The 21,220-nt window shown below is 39.5% G+C and overlaps 1 protein-coding gene across 1 annotated transcript; it reads right to left on the reverse strand.

Annotated features, from left to right (window-relative positions):
* Window positions 1-3,555: 3,555 nt before the first annotated feature.
* BRCA1 (BRCA1 DNA repair associated) lies at window positions 3,556-21,213 on the reverse strand. The gene is made up of 21 exons (XM_018084627.3): window positions 21,114-21,213; window positions 20,609-20,662; window positions 20,213-20,293; window positions 19,646-19,734; window positions 18,608-18,753; window positions 17,818-17,926; window positions 17,416-17,461; window positions 16,810-16,952; window positions 12,966-16,301; window positions 12,221-12,306; window positions 11,006-11,184; window positions 10,669-10,835; window positions 9,885-10,210; window positions 9,184-9,271; window positions 8,524-8,601; window positions 8,013-8,053; window positions 7,295-7,378; window positions 6,833-6,887; window positions 5,818-5,891; window positions 5,463-5,523; window positions 3,556-4,558 (listed from the first exon to the last, which is right to left on the reverse strand). Exons 1-21 carry the CDS (start codon window positions 21,191-21,193, stop codon window positions 4,455-4,457), a joined length of 5,427 nt encoding a protein of 1,808 aa, XP_017940116.3. The 5' UTR covers window positions 21,194-21,213; the 3' UTR covers window positions 3,556-4,454.
* Window positions 21,214-21,220: the final 7 nt, after the last annotated feature.

Raw genomic sequence — 21,220 nt, forward strand, 5'->3', positions numbered from 1 at the left:
TTAAGTGCAGGGCTCACCACACAAACCTCTCTTAAATTTACTGACCATATAAAAACTAAAATTAATTATTAATTTAAAAATTAAAATTAATATTTCCGTGCTTGACTGTTCTCGAGGAAAGGGTACAGAACTCTGCAAGATACAATGAACAGTCTGAAGTTTGCACCCACCCTTTATAGGGAACAGCACTGAATTTTCTCCCTGGGACAAGGGAAAATAGGTTTCCTTCATCTGCTAATCTGGAGCAAAAGTCTGGAGAGGAAAAAGGGCATCCTAATATGTGACAGGATCAGGTGCATGAGCTATAAAAACTTAGTTCCCCAGAGCAGCATCAGGAAGGCAGCCTTAGAACAATCAGCCTCAGGAGTTCCCTGTGTTCACAATCTGCCAGTCCAAAAACAGACTCTGGTTCTATGCCATGACAAATAATCACAGTGACCAAAATTCTTTGATGTTTTCCCCCACCCACACTCTGTTCCAGTGACAGTCCATCAGTACTTGATTCATTGTGAGGCTCTGGGCACCAACTCTTCTTCCTCTAGAGTATAAACTTTTGATCTGTTTGTCTAATCCTGAACTGGTTTGAGGTGTTTCAGTACTGATGATTTTTCTGTAAGAGATTTCTTAAGCAGAAATAGAGCCTCAGTGAATCAAAAAGTCTTCCAAGCCAGGAATGAGAAACACATGAGAGTGTAAGCAGAGAGGGAAAGGAAGCCTCCACATACCTCCTAGGAAAAGTTTCTGGAGAGGTTCTTATGAATAGGGGAAAATGTACAAAGGAATTAAAAGCTCGTGGGAAATGGCTGACCCAGCATCCCTCCAGGAGCATAAATAGCTGTGCTGATTCACTGCATTCCCTTTGGATCAGTCTGCCCTTTGTCAAATCCTGCCTGGTAAATGCTTGAAAAGGATCTTGGCAGCAGCTCTGCCAGCTTCAGGAGAGGCTCAAAATCCAATAAGACCAAAGCTTGCAATGACCACACTTGCAGCTCATAAAGAAAGAACAAAAAATTCTGTCAACTGTTTCTCCTGCAACCTTTTGACTTCCAACAGCAACTTCAGTACTGGAATTGTTCCTCTGCACTGTGTTAGGGCATGTCACCTTGACATCCAAAGCCCATGTCAGGCCAGAGGACTGCCTTGAGTTGCACTCAGGCCTTTGACCTCCCCAAGGGCTGAGTGCTGCAGGGATTGAGCAGGGATGGCAGTGGGCAAGGAGGAAGGGAGAGGCTTTATGTTCTGCTGAAAGTCTGAACTTTACAGTAAATCACCTCCTGAAAGCTTTTTTTTTTTTCAAATGAGATGTTACAGCAGCACTGGATACATGAATAAGACAGAGCCTGCAGAACATGCCCTCACTCATACCTGTGAAGATAAGTACCTGTTGCCTACCAAATACAATCATTCCAGCATTCTCAACACTAAAGGCTCAGAGCCTGACAGGCTTGGAATGTCTGTGCTTCACAGCAGAACAAGGAACTGCTTTGCAAAAGTGCTCTTTGCACCAAAGAAACAAGCAAACAAGAATTGATGCTCTTCAAGTCTAAGTTGAGGCTCATAAGCAGCTGGGAGGCAGCTTTGCTGCTTGGCCTCAGCTCAGACCCTCTGTCCTGTGAACCAGGAGGGTTCATGGGCATTTCCTACCAAAAGGGATTATTATGGATTATGCACAAGGTTTTTATTCATGACATCAGCAAAATAAAACAGACACCAGACCCAAGATGAGAACAATCCTACAAATCACCAACAACGATTATAGGAACACACTGAATATTTCTTTGATTTACCATTAACTCCAGTAATGAGTCACACAAGAGTTCTAATTGCATCCATGAATAAGCTGCTCTCTTAAAAGTGTCCTCAGATCTGCAAGGAAACAACTCTGTGTATGGATCCAGAGGGAGGATTTTAAAGGTAAAGTACTTCAGCAGAAAGCTGTACAAGTACTCATTGCTGCTCATCAGCAGTATGAGTAGGTCAGATACTGAAATATGGACAATTTAACAGGATTTAAAAGGAACACTATGTCCCATTTAAGGCACCCACAGAAAAGGCAGCAGATTAAAGTTGTTGGAAAAGATCCCTTTGTTGAACAGGTCCCTACCATCCCATGCCACAGTCCAGCCCTTGCCAGCCTCCTTTCACAGGGAAGGAGCAGTTGCTCTGGCAAACAGACACTGTCCAGTGCCCACCAGATTCCTCCTGCAACTGGACCACAGCTACTACTCCTCAAGTTCACCCTGATGCAGCCACATGGAGAAAACCACCTGCTGACTTACAAAGCAGCTTTAAATACAAATGTGGTACTTACCTGCTGGCAAAGCCTCAGGCAAACTTAGAGCAGGCACCAACCTCTCCTTTGTTTCTTCCTTCCCTCCAGTGAACAGGATCACAAGCACTTGCTGCTGAGAGGGCAGGTTGTGTGCAGCCTCTTGAGCTGGTGTCTGGGTCATTAATGATGTGTGGTCCTGCCCTCCTCACCTCTCAGGTAACAGGCACAGCAGCTACACCTGAAAACTGCATTGACCTCAGGCTTCCTGCCTTGGGAAATGTCACAAAGCTGCTCTGGCACAGAAGCAAACAGGGAGGAAATGGAGCTTGGTCCTCACCTGTAATATGGCATTTCAGTGCCATGGAACTCCACGTGCTGGGGCTTCATTACTGAAGCTGGAAGTGCAGCCAGAGAAGTCCATATGGATTCCATATGGAGGTCACATCAGCTCCCCTTAAACTGCCTAATTCTTTGGAAGCATATCCTTGCTTTAGCTGTGTGTTTGGTCAAGTCATTTCACCTTCATCCACATCTTACACGAGATGGAAATCACTACAGAAGTTCACTTACTTTGTAGGAATGATTTTCACAGATCTAGTCACCTCCGAGGAGGAAGGGCAGTGTCATGGGTGTCATTCCTACAGACAATTATCCAGCTGGAGTTAGTACCTTACCTGCTAGAAAGGACTTTTGCATCAAGATCAGGGGGACAATTTCACCATGGCAGAAGCAAAACAGCCTTGGCTTGGCCTTTTCCTCACATCTAACTGGCCAGTCGTTGCCCCCAGCTACCCTTTGAAATGTAGATTATAAAAACCAACCACCAGCCTGGACTCCAGAGATAAGAGGAGCATCATTCTGAAGGTGAGGCTGTGCTGGACAGCCTCAGGTATGGAATATTGTCACACAGAAGAAAACAGCAATGTCTGATCAGACCACCTGCACTTGGCAGCTGCAAGACACTTGATAACACAGTTACTTATCAGGGTGAGTAGGAATTACAATTTTGTTTCCAGTCCTGAAATTCTCATTTACATTTCTGGTCTCCAGTAAGTTTCCACTTCCTTGCCCATTTCAGGAGGTTGGACTTCAGGTGTTTTTTCACACCTGCCTCAGTGCAGAGACTGAGAGACTGTTTCACATAAGGAAAGCAAAACAACTAAGTGAGATACTTGCCAAAATAATTTTATTTCCTTTGAGTATTCCAATATTTACAAACATACTTTTGTAACTTTCCAAGACATCACCATCTGAGCACTAAACACTTTTCTGAACTTAGACACTTTTTTTTAAACAACCACTGCATGAGAACAGGTTTTCTTTCTGTTCTCAAAGTACAAAATTAGGTATGAAGTTGAATTGCTTGGCAACAGAAAGAAGCAACATATTTTCTTCCATAAAAAGCAATTTCTTTACAGCCTCATTTTGCACACAGGGACTATTAGAAGCAGATTCTTATTGGGCTTATTATGGGTCACTGGGATACTAAAGTGCATCTGTTCATTAACTCTTCACAGTGCCACAGACACCTGCCAGAAATCAGATGGACAACACTGGTATGGGCTCGTGGTTTTGAGGAGAGGTTTCTGTTGAGACTCAGTCACTGGCTTTCTGGGGGCTGTATGTGAATGTTTCTGGTTAAGGGTGAGTTGGCACTTTGATATACAACAAGAGAGCTGTTTGTGATGTTTTCAACATTAGTAATCACAAATGGTATTCAGAGTTTGTATTTAAACAAAATGAAAACATGGGGGTTACTCCAGAGTGCAAGTACATTTTAATTCAAGCCCTGAGCCCAATATCCCTCTTTTAACTGTCTCCAAACTGGCCACAAGTATATAAACAGAAACTGGCTGCAGTGGCAAATAACACATCACCATTTCTCTGAGGAGGTCATATTCTACATTTTCCAACTTTTAAAATTTGTTTAACATTTATAATTTCAAAATAGTGCTTTATATTAATATAAATCTTTAAAGAACAGTGGCTAATTCTATCTGCAGATGGCAACATTATATAAGCAATTTTATTATTAATAAAAATCTATTAGTTTGCTCTGAACAAGAACAGTAGACACACACTGTCTCTGCGTGTCTCAAAAATTCTCAGTCCTTAAAATAATTTCAAACTACCAGCACTGATCAGAATTGCTGAGCAATGGCCAAAGAGCTGCTGTTGACCCTCAGAACACAAGGTAAGCATCAAACTTCTGGCACTCATAGCAAGCCACGCTGTCCAAGACCCACTCCCTTGTCACCATGGCAATGTTGTTCTGCTGCTGAATTGCTGGAAGACAAACACACAAACACCACTTATCAAGGAGTCAAAGCAAGTTTAAGGTGAGACTGACTACCAATGTCTTTCAGATTAAGCTATTTGCTTTCTGTGTAACATTTTAAAAGCCTTGGTAAAAAAACACAAAAGCCTGGAAACAGTGATGTGGCACTGCTATTCCCTTTAACAATGCAGGTAATACTGCTGCTCCAAAGAGAAGGGCTGGGTGGCAACTGTTCTTTCCCATTCCAGGATCTTTTTGTTTTCTCATTTTTTCAGTCCCATGGAAACAGCTGGTTTTGGGGTTTTTTTGTTTGTTTGTTTTGTTTTGTTTGTTTGTTTTTTACATCATCCTCCTGCTTCACTTTTTTGTTCAACTTCACTGTCAACTAACTAGCTCCCTTTCATTCTGCATCTCCCACTATCCCATTTAAAAGTAAGTCAGTCTGGAACACCTGGACTTTCAAAGTCTCGTGGTTTCTCCAGAGCATTTGTTAAAAGAAAAAAGGCAAAATTATATCAGTTAAGGCTTTGTAGAAAGACATTGTTTCCAGACCAAGACAATCTTGTTCCATCTGAGGCTTTCTCCTAGGTCTCACTGGTCCTCCAAGGATACCCTTCCCCACCTTTCAAAAACAATCTAATCAGAAAAGTTTCTGTAAAGCTGATGATACACAGGGGACAACTGAGCCAACAGCATTCACCTGCCACAGTAGGTTTTAAGATTCTATTGCTGATTCTCGAGACAATATACCTTGTGCTTCCAGATTTTTCTTTTAAGACTTACCTCCATCTCCAGATGCAGCAGGATTTTGATTCCTCTACAAACCTCTCTGATATTTAGCTATTAAAATGACAGAGGTGACAAAAGCACTGAGTGTGTACCAGAAAACAGCCCGTGACAGTGTCACTTTACCTCCATAATCTGTGTTTTCCTTCCAAGCATCTGGTTGCACAACCACAACAGCAGTAGAGTTCTATAAAAAAAATTAAAAATGCTACTGTTATCTGTCTGTCCTTGAATGATTCTCATATCTATCTGCAGAGAGCAATAATTGAGCTAACTCTGCTTCAGAGCATCACCTCAGAGAGGAATTTAAGAAGTAGTAGAGAGAGAAGGACATTAGCACTTAAGATTCTTCTGTGGTTTCTCTCCAGGAATGCTATGACTACATTCAGGCACTAAGGGCTTTTTGGGACAGAAAGTGAGGCTCAGTGCTGATCTGAGAACATGATGTGACTGTGGAAGGGTAACACTCAGGAACACTTACAGGGGTGTGTGTGAACAGATGAAGCTGCTTCACCACAGAGGCACCACAAAGCTCCACCATAGACTCCAGATGTTCTGAAGAAATCAGATGAACAGTCTGTTACTTCAGTGGTTTAGATCAGGTTGAAATTCATACTATTTCCCTGAGCCCTCGTGCATTTGCTCCAAGATACAAACTACCACAATCTGGAAGGGATGTTTAGCCTTGGTAGAATGTTAAGTCCTTTCATTTTCAAACCTGCTGAGGAGCATCAGCTCCATCTCCCCTCACCCTCTAGTCAGGTCTACACAAAATAAAAAACTGAAAAAGCAAAGGAGCACATGCCCAAAGTTTAAAGTCACAGTTTATTTCCCCTTTTCATAAGAGACAAGAAATGCAAGACACGAAATGAGAATTAAAAACCAGGAGTTAGAACTGTGATTAGTTCTCATTAAACTAAAGTAGTCAAAGTACTTAATTTCCACCAATTTGTTGAACTGACAGTGAAGAAGATAAATAAGTCTCTCAAGAGCCACAACTGACTATCACTGCAGCAGGTGAAAGCACTGTATCCTCTGTAGCAATTACTGTAAATGTCAAGAGATGTGAGGGTATTTCACCCAGTCAAAAATAAAATTATTGGATAAAACAGAAAACATCTGATAAATAAGCCACAAAAATGGGGAGTTAGGTACAAATATTTGAAGTGGAAAAATCTTAGCTTAAGTTTTCAAAACATTTAATATAGTTTGTTAAATTTCAAAATAACAAGGTAAAGTTATGGTGCACAGCTTTTTCTTTGCATATAAACTTCTGGTTTTGTTGTGTTTCAACTTTTAATACCTGCTCCTACAGATAGAAGGTTACACAGAGGACTGGCAACTGCTAGAAGAAGGATACTTAGGAACCATTTATTAAGACAGAAGAAAAAAATGCTCAAATACAAGTATTTAAGAGCATCTAAACATTACCAGACAGCACGACACTAATGATTTTCCTTGCTAAGAATTCATTTAATTCCACTAAAAGGACCCACCTGTAGTCATATCAGTGAAAGGTCCATAGCAACAGATCTCAAAGTCTTTAAAGATCTGAAAAGAAAGGCACATATTACAGAGTACATATGGGGTTTTTAAAGGTCAATACTTAATATGCTGGTTTCACTGCACTTCCAGGGCTTGTTACCAAGTTATCACTGTTTTCACAAAGTGCATCCCAAGGTCTTTGTAGCCTACAAACCAGGAGAATATTATCCAGGACCCTCAATCCCATGCCATGTTATAAAAAGACAGCATTCACTCCAGGCACAGTGAGTCACTTGAACTTGTCTGTTCTTCTGCAGAGCTCCCCCTTCATGTATGAGACTGCTTAATTTGTACAACTTTGTATATACAGAAGAGCAGAGAAATGAGAAGAAGCTGCAGATATTCAGCTGGCACAGCCACAGATCTGGAACAGTCTCAGCAGGACAGAGTTTGCACCCCTGACATGCTCATACCTTTTCAGTCTGAGCCTGTCTAGCCCTCTTAGGACCCTGGTGGTTTCTCCCATTGATTACATCTCCTCTAACTTCAAAGTCCTCCTGGAACACAACATACACAAGCAATCAGAAGTTAAGAGACTGAGAACACTTTCCTATCAGTTCTGCATCAAACCAGAAAGATGTCAGTTCTGAAATCTGACAAGCCACAAATATGTGTGTGCAGAAAACTAATTAAAAGGCTTTTCAAGAGAAATGCTGGAGAGCAGCAAAGAAACCTCTGCACCATCAGGCAATTTTAAAAGAAACAAATTATAGTCAAACTGTATGGTAGTCTAGCAAACTGGATTAAAAGAAGCAGCATGTTCCATGATTATAATTAACTGATCAATAAAGTCTCATTTGATAGAAATTATCAGTACATAGTATTTCCTTAGGCAAAGGAAATCTTTTGCTCTATGCCATAATGTATCAATATCAGTAGGAAAGTTTATAAAAAAGAATATATGTCTACAACCTGTTAACAAAACAATAGGGACTTGGTGCCTTCACTAACAATGAACATGAAGTATTAGTGTGGCTTTTGCTCCTAGCATTTGGTAAAACTAGAACCCTAGATTTCAGACCAGAGTTCCATATATGAAATGTTTAGACAGTATCTGGGATTACTGCTAAATCCATCAGTGTAACAGCTTTACTTACCCATTTGACATTTCACCCAAGACAAAAGACCTACCTCATCCAGGATCCTTTCTTCTTTAAGAGACTGAATTACCCCTAAATAATAAAAAAAATATCAGAGCACAAGTCATTTCATCCAGCAAAATTGTTCTTCCACTGCCAGTAGCCTGACTTCATTGCTATATTAAATTGAAAGTATTTGTACTAAAGGAATACTTTAGTACAAAGTATGTATGATGCTGAAAGAAACTTTAAAAATTTATTTACCTTTTATAAATAATATTAATTTTACACTAATTGATGCCATGCATCTCAAAGATTTAAATTAAGAGGGGGGGAAAAAAGACTTTTACCAGGGTGGGGAGCAATGTGGTTATTTGAACTCAGAAAATTAAAGAATTTTAATGTTGCTGTTTGTTTGGGGGTTTTAATTTTAATTTATTTTTAAGTATTTAGAAGGAACACTGCAGAACATCAGACTCCAAGACACGAAGAGGTCCTTTCTCCTTACTGTAAGAAGTGAAGATGACATTTGTGGTAGAAGGGCAAAGACAAGTTATACCTACACTGATAACTAACCACCCATTTTCCTCCTGCAATGCCCAGGAAGTACTTCAGTGTCCGTTCACACACCAGCTCCTTGTCTGCAGACAAAACAAGAGTAACATCTCTAAGTTCTTCCATTAGCAAAAAAAAACCCCAGCTCAGGTTATTTGTGCCTAAAACCAAAAGTTTCTTTGCTAAGTTCAGCAACAAAGTATCAAAACTGTAGAAAGATTCCAAAATTCTAGTGTGCTGATTTTAGTGAACTGAAGGGAACTAGCAGAAACTAATCACATGTACCACTTGTGAACCATTTTTTAGTTATTTAATAGAGAGAAGGGGCAAGAAAAAGCATGATTTCTTTGGGAACCACCTTCATTTCATTTTGGTTGGTTATGAACTACTTCACACTAATGTGCTATAAACACCTGAAAATTATGACTAAACAGCTAGAGAAACAAATATCAAATATTCCTGTGTGAATCACAAGGAAAAATGCACCCCCACTCTGATTCTGTGAAACCCAGTAAGAAAGATTCCCAAGCTTAAAATTTATGATGAACAATCAACACCTTCTCCTTAAACTTATTCAAATTTATTGCTGATCTGTCTGCTTGTTGGTTAAAGGTAAAATTCTATATGGTCTGTCAATATAGGATTTGGCCACATAGATCCCAACAAACCTGTTTTCATGATGACATGGGTTGTTCCTTCAGTAATGTGATTAGAAAAAGTGCTCTGAGTTTTTCTTGCAAACTTCTGGACCACCAACTGAAAAACAGTTTAAAAAATTAATAGGTAGCAAAACAGGTTTAAACCCAACAGCCCCAGTTTGCAGGACCACAACATAATAGCACAGTCCCTTTAAAGTAACAGTTTTATTTGTGTTGGCACACAGAATGTACATTTCCTTAAAAGTCAATAATTTTGGCACTATTCAGCAGATTAAAGTAAAGCACAGCTGTTGGTATGTTGTTTATTAAAAAAAGCCAAATCCTCTTGGAAACTGAGTGCAGAAACAGGTTTATTAGCAACTCAGAACTACTACTTACAGAAATCCTCCCGAAGTGAACCAACCACTCAAACAGCCTCTTGCCCAGGCCCAAGGCTGTCTGGAAGTCCTCTGGCTTTGGAACAGTGTGTTTTTCCCTTAGACATTAGGGGTCATTTAAAAAGCTCAAATGTCACTAACCTTAACAGTGCCATTACAGGCAGCATCCTTCACATTGTTAGGAGCGAAGGAGTTTGACCTGAGTTGCTCTGTTACTCATCTGCAGCTCCCACAAGATTAGTTTCTATCATACTTAGAGCTCTCACTTCTGAGGACTATAGTGGTAATCAGGAATCATTAATCAGTGATCTCAAACTCCTGAAATTTACTTACATGTTCACTGTGATTCAGACCTGAGGCCACAATTGACATTTCTTTCCTCTTAGTCACAACTGGACTTGGAGCATTTTCTTTCCCAGCTGCATTGTGCAGGACAGGTCCAGGAAAACAGCCACTTTTCTTCAGTCTGTGTCCTGGACCACAGCTTTTATTGGTGTTCTGAGCTACAACAGACCCATTTGTGGCTTCAGGAGTTTGAGGGTTAAGAAGCCTTATAGAGGAGGAAGAGTTATTTGGATTCTTGGTCACATTTCCAGAGAGATTTGATGAGACAGATGCACTGTTTTGCCTGGTCCCAGATTTCTGCTCCTCTGCATTTTCTGAAGGAAAAGAGAAATTACTCCTTGAGAAAATTTCATCTTTCTTGTAGTCATGGTAGAAGGCTGTTGCTCTCTCTACCTTTTAGGTTTAAGTTCTGCAGTTACTTCCCTTCCTTATGTGTTTATTACTTCACCTTTGCCTCTATCATTACTTTTTCCTGATTTACAGTGAAGGCACTAAAATACCTGTGAAACTTCCAGTAGTGTATTAGTCATAAACTAATGAATTTAGAAGTGAGACAGAAAAACTCCTATTAGTGTCAAAATGTTGTCCCACCCCATACAGCTGGGCTACCAAACAAGTAGTAACATCTTTTCAAATTGACCAGGAACATATAAATTAAGATCCTTGATTTACAAGAAGATGATGTATATCTTGCTGGTATGTAAAAACATGAGAAGAGCAGGGGAAAAACCCACCAGAATTCAAAATGTGTTGGCTGCCTCTTAAATGTTACCTGTTTCAAGCTGACACTGCCTGTATTCTTGCACTGCCTCCTGCACAGGTTTTGTCTTTTCACAAGGAGGTTTGTTCTTTAGAACACTGTCACACTCAAGGCCTTTCTCCAGATCTGGTCTCTTTAACAAACAGGATTCAGAAGATGGAAGCAACAATTCTGGAGACCTTGAGAAAGGAAAATTGATTTTAATACCTTTGTATCAGAGTCATGTATCAACAGCAAAGGTACTGTAATTGCTCAGAAGTATTTATTTCAAGATTTTAAATTTTTTTTAATAGAAGTTTAGAAATAAAAACAAAGCAAAAAAACCCCCAAACAGACCCAAGACACTGACCTTTCTTTTTCTTGTCTCGTTTGTTCCATTTCCAATGTTCTTTCACTGCTGGGATGTGGCAGTTCACTGTGGATAGGCAAAAATTCACAGGCCTGGCTCCCTTGTTGCTTCAGTGCTGCTTCAAGCACAGCCATTTCTTGCTGAAGTTTTTTCAGGCTATTTTGCATAGCATTCTTCTGCTGCAAAGGAGACACAGGAGTGCCAACAAACTCAGGATTTAACAAGTGCTTGGAAATCAGGAGCAGCAAAATTGTTTGGAATCACTTTTTTGCCACATGTTCAAAAGGTGACTGTGGTGCTTTTACTGTTACAAATAGTGCACACACCCCACTGTCAGAAGCAAAAACACCCAACCAACCACACACTCATTTTGCCAGTCACATTATTTCAGTTTAGATCACTCAGAGTTTAATCAGTGAGAAAAAAAATATAGAACTTATGCACAAATTTAAGTAATTTTGTTCAAACTGCATTAGTAACTTAATTTAAAATTTAATAATGAACATCAAGTACTGAGCCTCTGCACTTTCCACGATTATTAAGAGCCTCAAAGACCATTTAAAGGACTAAAATATTTTATATTACTTTTCCTTATCTTCCCTCTCAAAAATTACATTAAATGTTTAAAAATATGCCATAGGCAGCTCCTCATAAGAACAGTTCAGGGCTTCAAAGGATCCTTTTAAAAACCCAAAACCTTCACCCTACATGATAAAGCAGTTTCCACAGAACTGAATATTCCATTTACAGCTCCAGCACTGGCACCATGTGGAACTTCTTTGTTACTGAACCCATAAAAAACCCCAATCAAACAGAAAACCACTGCCACACCACAAGCCAAAACTCCCCACCAATCTGTACTACCACAAATCCATTCAACCCAGGCACATCCTAGAATCTGTATCCATGAAGCCACATCAGGAAGCAACATCCTGCCAGTTGATCACATTTTACACTGATGCAGTAAAAAGAAGAATAACTCAGAAAGCATAAAATTAAGTTCTCTCTTCTCTGACATACATAAAACTCACAGAGCTGATAATGCTGGAAAGAGATTTAGCATGAGACTTATCTTGAAGTCACACAGGACAAAAAAAAAAATCCCAAAGCAAAAAAAAAAATTAAAAAAAATCAAACCAAACCAAAATAAAAAAAAAAAACAATAAAAAAAACAATGCAAGCTACTTCTAGCACTTAGTGTATAAACTCACTGACCTGTGTAGTAAGGATTTCACCCTGAGAGAATGGTCCACATGAATCTTCTACAATACTTGTTTCACTGTCATATCCAGATGCTTCGCCTTGAAGAAGGTGGAAAAAAAAAATCTGAGTTAAAGAAAAAAAACAAACCACCAAGATACAACTAACCAAACATTATATATAATCTCTTACTATGCAGATCTTTTAGACAACTACTAACTATAATGCTAAAGTGACAAGTTTTGAAAATATTGAAATGAGAAGCACAGATTTACTTTAAGTGAACATTTCAAAGAATACCATGTGAAACACATGGCAAAGTAAACAGAACTCTGTGTCAACAGTGATAAAAGAGTCCTAAACGTTTATGAAAGCCATAAAAATGTCATAATATTTGCCACAAAATTCTACAGCCAATTTCAACAAACATCTCATGTGGGTGAAAAGCTTAGGTGGGCTGTATGAAATTTTGCTGACAATGCAAGTATCACATTGCAATATCCCTCAAAAATGAATGTCCCATCAGACAGCCTCTAGTGTCCAGTCTATTCATTTGTGCTCTGAACAAAGAAGACTGGAAGAACATAGTTTTCAGGAAATAAGCCACTGAGGGTTTTTTGTTTGATTGTTTAGGGCCGATACATTCCTTTGGAGAGCAAGCACCTCATAAATACAGAACAAAGTTCCCATGCAAACACCAAAAACCCGTGTGTAATGACATCACTAACACAGCTGCAAAGATGAAAATCTGGGTTTGTACCTAGGTTTGCTCCCATGTCTGGGTCTTCTTGGCATTCATCTCTGAAGCTAGTGTTGGTCCTCTTCAGCCTTCCATTACAGCTCTGAGAAGTTTCTTTACTCTCATTCACGCCGGTCACTTGTTTGGATTCATCAATTTGCAGCAAAAGTTTCTTCAGCTCTTGTGCTCCATGAACTGATTCTTCAGACATGGACTGGGAAGAAAATAAGTTGACAGAGCATTCTGACTCCTGGCTTGGTGAAACACACACACTGCCTGGGGCAACTTCAGGCATTTTCTGCATAATATTGTCACCATTACTTCCGCTGTGAGGTGATGTGTTGGGACTGGCTGAAGACTCTGTCACAGGTGTCACTTGTTTATCAGCCTGCAAAGGTGTGCTTACTGATTTGCCAAATACTAATGTCTGAAAACATGGCAGATCTTCATCCTCACAGGATTCTTCATCTGAAGATGGCAGTTTCCGCGCTCGTCTTCGAGACTTTTGAGCACCTCGAGATCTTGGCTTAGAACCAACATTTCTGTTGTGTGGTTCTTTTTCCAGGGCATTGTCGCTTCCTTTGGCAAACACTGCAGATTTCTCTCTCCTATCAGTTTCAGAAAAGCTGGTGTTCTCTTCAACATCAGCATCAGAGCACAGTAAGCCATCAGGGGTTTCAGACAAACCTGTAAAACCACTGTTCCCTCTAAGAGCCTCTGCAGCTAAACCCTCAGGCATTGCTGTGCCAGCACTTTGGGTTGCTTGGTCTTCATTCCCCTTTATTCGTTTTCTTTCACTATTTTTTTTCCTAATAACTTCAGCAGGACTTTGCTGAGAACTTGCAGGACAAATCATTGATCCAGATTGAAAATGTAGACTTGGTTCTTTGTCATCAACAACTTTGGTCTTTCCTTCCAGACTGCTTTCTGAAGTGAAGCCTATCTCGTTGGTTTGTTTGGAATCATGCTCTTCTATGTTATTCTGACCACTTTGGCTTCTATTACTTCTGATTTGATTCTGTCTCAACTCACTTTCTATCCCTATGTCAGTTGACACAGGCTTTTCATTGCCCTGCTTGCCTTTTAGTGATTGGTTTTTGGCCTCAGTCCCAGCAGTCCCCGTTCTCACTGGTGTCAGAATCCCTTTCTTTGCAGCTTGAGAAACAGCATGTCTGTGTTCTCCTGTGCTGACAGCAAAGCAAGTCACATCATCAACACAGGTAGACTCACAGGCCTTAAGCTTCTCTTTCTCACAAACCCTCCTCAAGCTTTCAGCAGCTGCTCTCTCCTCTTGCAGGTTTTCTGGTTGTACATGTTTGCTGTACTTATTTTCTACCTGAGCAGCACGTGATGGATTTAAAGTTTCAGAATCAGGATCTTCTACTGCACAGGTCTGCCTGGGAGCCCGAGAAAGGCTGAAGGACAAACGTTTTGAATGCCTGAATATATTTCGCAGGTACTGCGTGTCTAATTCACTGTCTTCTGCTTCTTTGGTTGATTCTGAAACAGTTTCAGCCACGGGCAACTTCTCAGTTCTGAAGTGCCCTGGAACACTCAGTGAATCATGGCCACATTCCTGTGGAAAGGCAGTAAGTGATTCTGTCACCTCTTCACTCTGATGGGAAGCAGTTTGCACAGCAGGCACTGAAGGAGGCTGTAGGAGGAGAGGGCTACCTTGTATTTCACTGTCTTGAGAACCTGCATAAGGTGTAAAGGAACCACAGTTTGGAGGCTGACATGAAGATGCAGGATTGAAGAGACTTCTTCCAGTTTCTGCAGTGTCACATAAACTCTTTAGACTAACCTGCATTTCATTTGCTTCCAGATCACCTCCCTTCAGATTAGTGACTGCCTCAGAACTCAACATCTCCTGAGGCTCACACAGGTCTTGGCATTCAGCAGCCTGAGCTGCCACATTCTTTTGGTCTCCAAAGACAGATCCTCCAGGATCACTGCCATTCTTTCGTGGTCCCTTTGCCATTGCTCCTTTTCCTGTTTCTTTGGTCATTTCTTTCATTTCTTCAGAAAGTAACTGAAGCCTCCTGCTGCGCCTGACTTGGTTCTGCTCAGGATCAGCTCTCCTGGGCTCTCCACTGCTTGGATAGCTATCAATCTGTGGCTCAGTTGGATCAGGGGAAACAGAGTTTCTATCCACTGCTAACTGCAGAGCACACATGGTTCTAGTGGAACGCCTGCATCTTTTTGCTGCAGAACTTTTTTTAGTGCTTTTCTGATCACTGATACACATTTTTAGCTCCTCATCACAGTGTTTGCTAGTCACCTTTCCAGTAGCTTTTTTCCATGTGGCCCCTCCTCCTTCCTCATGTCCTGTTAGTGTATTATCCACTCTCTTCTGAGAGAGGTGACTCTCATTAACAGCAACACTTCCATCACATCTTTTCTTTTCAGCATCTCCAAGGCATCTGCTAACACTTTCAGGGCCTCCACCTGCCTCTTCTGTATCTTTTTTCTTGATGAAATCCTCAGGTTGCAGGACACAGGCAGTCTTCCTTTTTCGTTTGGATCTGTCCCTGCTGGAATTGTTCAAGCACTTATCAGCAGCCACATCTTTCTTTTTTGTAGTAGATAAAATGTCTCTCGAGGTAGAAGGGAGATTTGATTTCCTCTCTCTTCTGTAGGTTTTTCCAAATATCTTGTCTTTGATGCTATCTGCTGTTTGTTTTGACCATCTCTTGTTTCTTTCAACCACTGCAATTTCCATGGAATCTACCATAGGGTCAGTATTTTCTGAAATGCAGGATTCTTTATCTGATGAACATGCATCTCCTTCACCTGAAACATCAGTTCCTCCAACAGAATCATCCAGGGAAGAATTGGAAGACAGAATCTCATTACTTTTTGAAAACCACTCATTGACTTTCTGAATGCTTCTCTTCAGTCTCTTCCTGGAGACCTGATCCAAGGTGGCAGAGGGAAGTGTCTTCTCTGGCTGAAGTAGCTTCTCCTGAGGAAGTTCTTTGTCATGGAAAGAGTCAGAGTCATTCTCAGGTTCACACACCTCCACAGCTTCCTCACTTGGTAAAACAGTATCCATTTCCTTGCTTTTATCCAGCCTGCTCCCTGAACTACCTTTTAAGTCAAACTCTTTGTTTTTACTCTTGTACTGAGTTTGCTCTTCATCTGTTTCTTCTGAGTTCTTGAAGAATGATGTGCCCCTGGTCACTGTGGGACTGGAATCACCTATTCTGTCACACTGCTCTGGAGGTAGATCTGCAGCAAGAACATTTAAAGGGGAACTCTGGCATTCAGTCATATTCACTTGGTCAGGTTTGGCACAATCAGCAGCTCTCTGAGTGCTTTTCTTGCTCAAGCCTTCCTTCAAGAAATCACTTTCACCTGTTAGATTTATAAGAAATATAAATTATTAAGCCCTATTTTACACACACAATCACAACAACAAGCTTGATGGGTACTTTGTTTTAAAAGAACTGTTCCTATTTCCCCCCAAACCAGAATATTACACTGCACAAACCTCCCTCTAGAGAAAAGCAGAAAGATATTACATATGTTCTAACTTCCTACATGAATTACCAGACAGTGCTCTCTGTTTGTACTATAAGGGATAATATGGCCTACAGAGAACAATTAAATTTTGCATTTTGATCAAGTTACTTTTTTCCTTTCTGTTCCTGTGCACAAAATATGCACATTTTTAGTATCTACTCAACCAGAACAGTCTTGTATTACAGTGTCATGTAGGCATAAGCATACCTACAACATACAAGACTGCAACTATGTTTATATCTATCTATCTAGATATATGTAATAATGTGAAATAAAAATATTAACTTGTGGTGCTTCTTTCAAGCTTAAATCATCTTTGTGACCAAAATAACAGACACACCTATGACATTTGGTAGTGTTATTTCTTTGGCACACAGCTTGTCAGGCTGTGCACTGCAGGAATTTTCATTCCCCTTCTCAACACTCCCAAGTTCTTCCAGCTTTTCTTGAGAAGAAATCTGAACTGCAGCTTTGTCTTTAAACCTGTTGGGAAGGGAAATCTTTTACTACAGAGAAAGCCACAACAGATAGAAGATTATACTTATTTTTACCTTTTTGCTCTCTGAAATAGTTCCTGGGGAAGTCAGGCTGCATAACTGATATTCACCACAACCAGATCCCTTCAGAGTTTCAGGCCACATCTTTAAGAGATCCCCTCTCACATTCCTGAATTTAACACTTACTTTCTAAAGCACAGTACCTACTTTTCTGTTGAAGGACTAATGTCTACATAAGCAACAAAACATTTAGAAAAACCATTTAAAGCACATAATACCACAAAGGGTTAAAATTCAGCTACCCATTCTACCCCAATGCCCTCGAAGTTGAAAATCATTTGCCAGTTTAAGAATTCTACCAGTCCTATGCCAAGGAGCTAAAACATAGCAATGAGAACACTGAACTATTGTCTTCAGAAGATATGAATTCCTTAATCACCTTCACTTACCCAGTTTTGCTTGCCTGTTTAAAAAACTCTTCAGATGATTCAGAACCTGAAAACAAATCAGCTGTTACTCTGGTTGGAATGATTCAGAGAAAGGTGACTTGCTGGAGTCAGTGTTTATCATCACATGCAGGCCTAGTTCTTTCTAGAGGTAGATGCTTTCAACTTTTATCAGATGAAATCAAGTTCAATCTTAAAGTATTTCACCTAATTATAATGATTTCTGTGTAGAAATATCAACATGGCTCCAGCATAAAATTCTGTTTAAATACAGTGACTGGTAACAGAGAGCTACCAGGAGTTATTTAGCTAAAAGTTAGTGTCTAATTTCTAAATTTATACATGACACAGCTGCTACTGCATTTTACATAAGATCAACTAGTGTGGATCTACAACAGATCTTACCCAACTCCACATAAACCCCTTTCTGAGAGTCACATTTCTGGGGGTTGTTTCTGAGGCGACACCTTTTGACCCTGGTATCTGTAAGCTGAGTACTCCCAGTAGTTTCCTGCTGACAGGAGAACAGAAATAAAGTTATTTATAACAGTAGGCTACTTAAAAAACCCTCACTTGTAATTATTTAAACCATAGCAGGAAGGGCTGATAGAAACACTCTGTCATATGAATTGGTGGCCTCTATGCAAAAATACACAAGTAGTTTATTATATTGATATCAGTAATGGAATGTGTCAAAAGAAACAATTATCATGCATCTGACAGATCAAAACATTAACAGTTTGATCTCACATTCTGTATTATCCAACATTCTGTTCAGCATCAAGCAGGTGAGAAGCCAAACAGTCACACACACAGAACAATCACCCCAAGCTGAGTGATGCCTTATGTATCCCAAGACATAATCTCACCACTAAAAAAATAAAACCCCTACAAATAGTTAGACAGCCTCATGAAACAACCAGGACAGACAACTTTTCAAGCCTAGTTTCAGTAACAGACTGTAATATGGAAATATCATCTATAAGTTCAGGTTCTTTATGCAAATGTCTTTTTCAAGTAGGTTAGGAAGACAAAAATATGTAAATGTCCCTGTCCAGAGTATTAATCAAGTCAAACAGCAATCTCAGAGCAAACCAAAGTCTCCTACTTCATTCATTTATGTATTTGCATCAATACACATTCCAAATAAACTTTTAAACAACCCAGGAAAATAAAATGGGAAAAAACCAATTACCAAGGTGGTGTTTTCTTGTCCATTTTCTTTAGCACTTTTTCTCCTGTTTCTGAAGCCCTTACTTTGAATGACAGAACTTTCTTTACACAGGAGCTCAGCAGCAGTGGCTTCTGTGGGTGTTTTGCGAACGTGGTGACTCTTTAAAACTGAAAAAAAGTAATTTTCACACTGAGTATGACACAGCTTTATATATTAATGAAATAGCCTTGCACAGACCCTGTGCACCTAGTGCATATATAGCTGCAGTACAATTATCAAAGAAAGAAATCTCGTTGAATTATTAGTCTGATTGCTTTTTGAGTTTTCTTAACATTTTAAGTAAAATCTTGATCTCGTCAACTAATTTTTTCAACCAATTTTGCTTATATAGATAACCTAGCAAGAACAGGATATAACACTACTGATTTTAGAATGGCTGAGCAAGTTGAGAAGAATCTGAAAACAAAATATCTTTCACAGCACAATAAACAAAACCCCACCCCAAACAAAAGTCAGTAACCACCATCTGCCCCCAAACAGAACGTCTTGTCTATCAAAATATAAACAGGCACATGTCTGACTTGTCAATACCTTTTACAAGGCACTTAGTGCTAGAAAGAATAAATTTGGATTCCCAAAGGATCTGTCTGAACAAGACAGGTCAACATACGTGGCTACAGCATCTGCTAATTCGGGCTCTGAGATTGTTTAACAAGGTAAAGCTGCAAGGCTGGGCATCATCAAGAGCAGAACTTCACCTCACAATTACAGATTAAACATTTGATACACATTCAGCCACCTTTCAGAAACTGAACATAAGACTGGGTGGAGTCATCAAACACACGGTAAAACTGTTTTAAAAATATTTAAAACTATTTTAAAAATATCTTGGAAACTTAATGGAACTTATGCTTCTACACCCAAGGAAAAAACCTTTTGATAATTCTTCCCATGTTTAGTATTGCATATTAAATGGGATACCCTGTAAACAATTATGATATAAATGTCAAAACCTTATTGAAAAAAAAAAAGTTGGGGGCATACATTCACACCACTTACACTTCACTCCAGTGTCAAGCTCAAAAGCATGGATAGTTTCCAACAGTCCTTCAATTAGTTGCTTAAATCTGGAATTTTCTTTCAGACTTCTGAAATAATATCAGAACTTGAGTTGTTTTAAGACAAATAACTGTAAATACTTCTCTTAGAATTTAGGCTGAACAAAACAAGGGGTAAAACTCTAAAGTGTAAGATGAGACAATGAGAAATTGATGCTAAGAAATAACACAGTTCCCCCAAACAACCACTACCATGTGAATTAAAACTATCACAGAAGTGAACATTTCATATTTTTCCCCATGTAGGTTTAGTAGAGCTGTAATAATTGAACACTAATAGAGCACAAACATTTGTTAAGAGAGGGGTGTTCCCCTGCAATCACTTGGAAAAAGCTAACACTGAGGTAAGGTACTACAGCTACTCCTTTAGACATAGACAGTTTATTTAATAACCATCTTTTCTTCTTTATTTTAGTCTTATGCTGAGACATTTTAAGACAATTGTTAGCCTTTCCTCACAGCTCAAACCTCTCATTCTCAAGTCCCCTTACAAAGACAGGTTTCCCACCTCTTGGTAACTTCAGTCTTACACAGAGGACACTGTATCACACCTTTTTTCTTTTTGCTGAGAAGTTTGAACATGCAGAACCTAGGAAAAAAATAAAAGTCTTGATAGTAACAAAAGGAGGAGATTATTTTTCTTAAAACTGAACATGCACATTCATGGCTTAGTAGAAATCCTTTGCTATCAAGTTTTATTTTTGTTCTGATTTTACAGTGGGTTCATTGATCCCCTTTGACACACCTGGGAAGCTGCAGTTCTCTCTTCTGCTGAACTGATTTTTCCTCTAAAGTAGCTACACAAGAAGTTCCCAAAACACAGTATAAATAGAGGATTAGCACTAAAGAAGCATACGTGGAAATTAAAAACAGATTGACTAAGTATTGCACTCTTCAAACCTACCTGCAGAATATGTGATCACATTTTGTTGAAACTGGTTCTTGTACCACATCCAAGCTACAAAAAGAAAAATGAAAACAGAATGAAAAAAGAAGCTACAGACACTGTAGGGATCCATCCTCTAAGCAGAACCTTTGCTATTTCAGCATTTGTTTGCTGAACTACAGACCTCACTCACTTCTCAGAGACAAAGGGCAAAGATCCACACTGCTTTACAAACAATACTCTAATCCAATCAGATAATGTTTTCCCCTCTCTGGATAGAGGACTGACATATTTAGTTCGTAACAGAAAAACAAAATTTACTAGAACGTAAAAGCAAAATATACGTTCTGTCTTAGACTTTGTCACTTCAGCCTTACAAAACATCAATATACATAGTCTTCAGCAAGAATCCCTCTGATTTCTCATAAGTCATTGAACTGACAAACCATCTGCAAAGAAAGGGGGGAAAAAAATAAAACCCAAACCCACTTGTTAACCATACTGGTATAACTGCAGGGCATACCATATTGGGCACTCCAAGTTCTTCTGCATAGCTGAAAGCACATTTTGCACATGGCCAACAGTAACCACTGAGAAGTCCATCCTTCACGCCCAAAAATAGTCTAGAGA

The sequence above is a fragment of the Manacus vitellinus genome, unplaced genomic scaffold (assembly GCF_001715985.3).
Source record: "Manacus vitellinus isolate BGI_N305 unplaced genomic scaffold, ASM171598v3 scaffold_72_pilon, whole genome shotgun sequence".
NCBI classification, from domain to species: Eukaryota; Metazoa; Chordata; class Aves; order Passeriformes; family Pipridae; genus Manacus; species Manacus vitellinus.

Excerpts from the sequence above, each read along its gene's own strand:
- BRCA1 (XM_018084627.3), bottom strand. The coding sequence starts at position 21,193 with ATGGACTTCTCAGTGGTTACTGTTGGCCATGTGCAAAATGTGCTTTCA. Across the intron at positions 5,524-5,817 it reads ATCTGTTCACACACACCCCT|AACTCTACTGCTGTTGTGGT; the intron begins GTAAGTGTTCCT and ends TTTTTTTTATAG. Across the intron at positions 4,559-5,462 it reads GGAAAACACAGATTATGGAG|CAATTCAGCAGCAGAACAAC; the intron begins GTAAAGTGACAC and ends TTTGTCTTCCAG.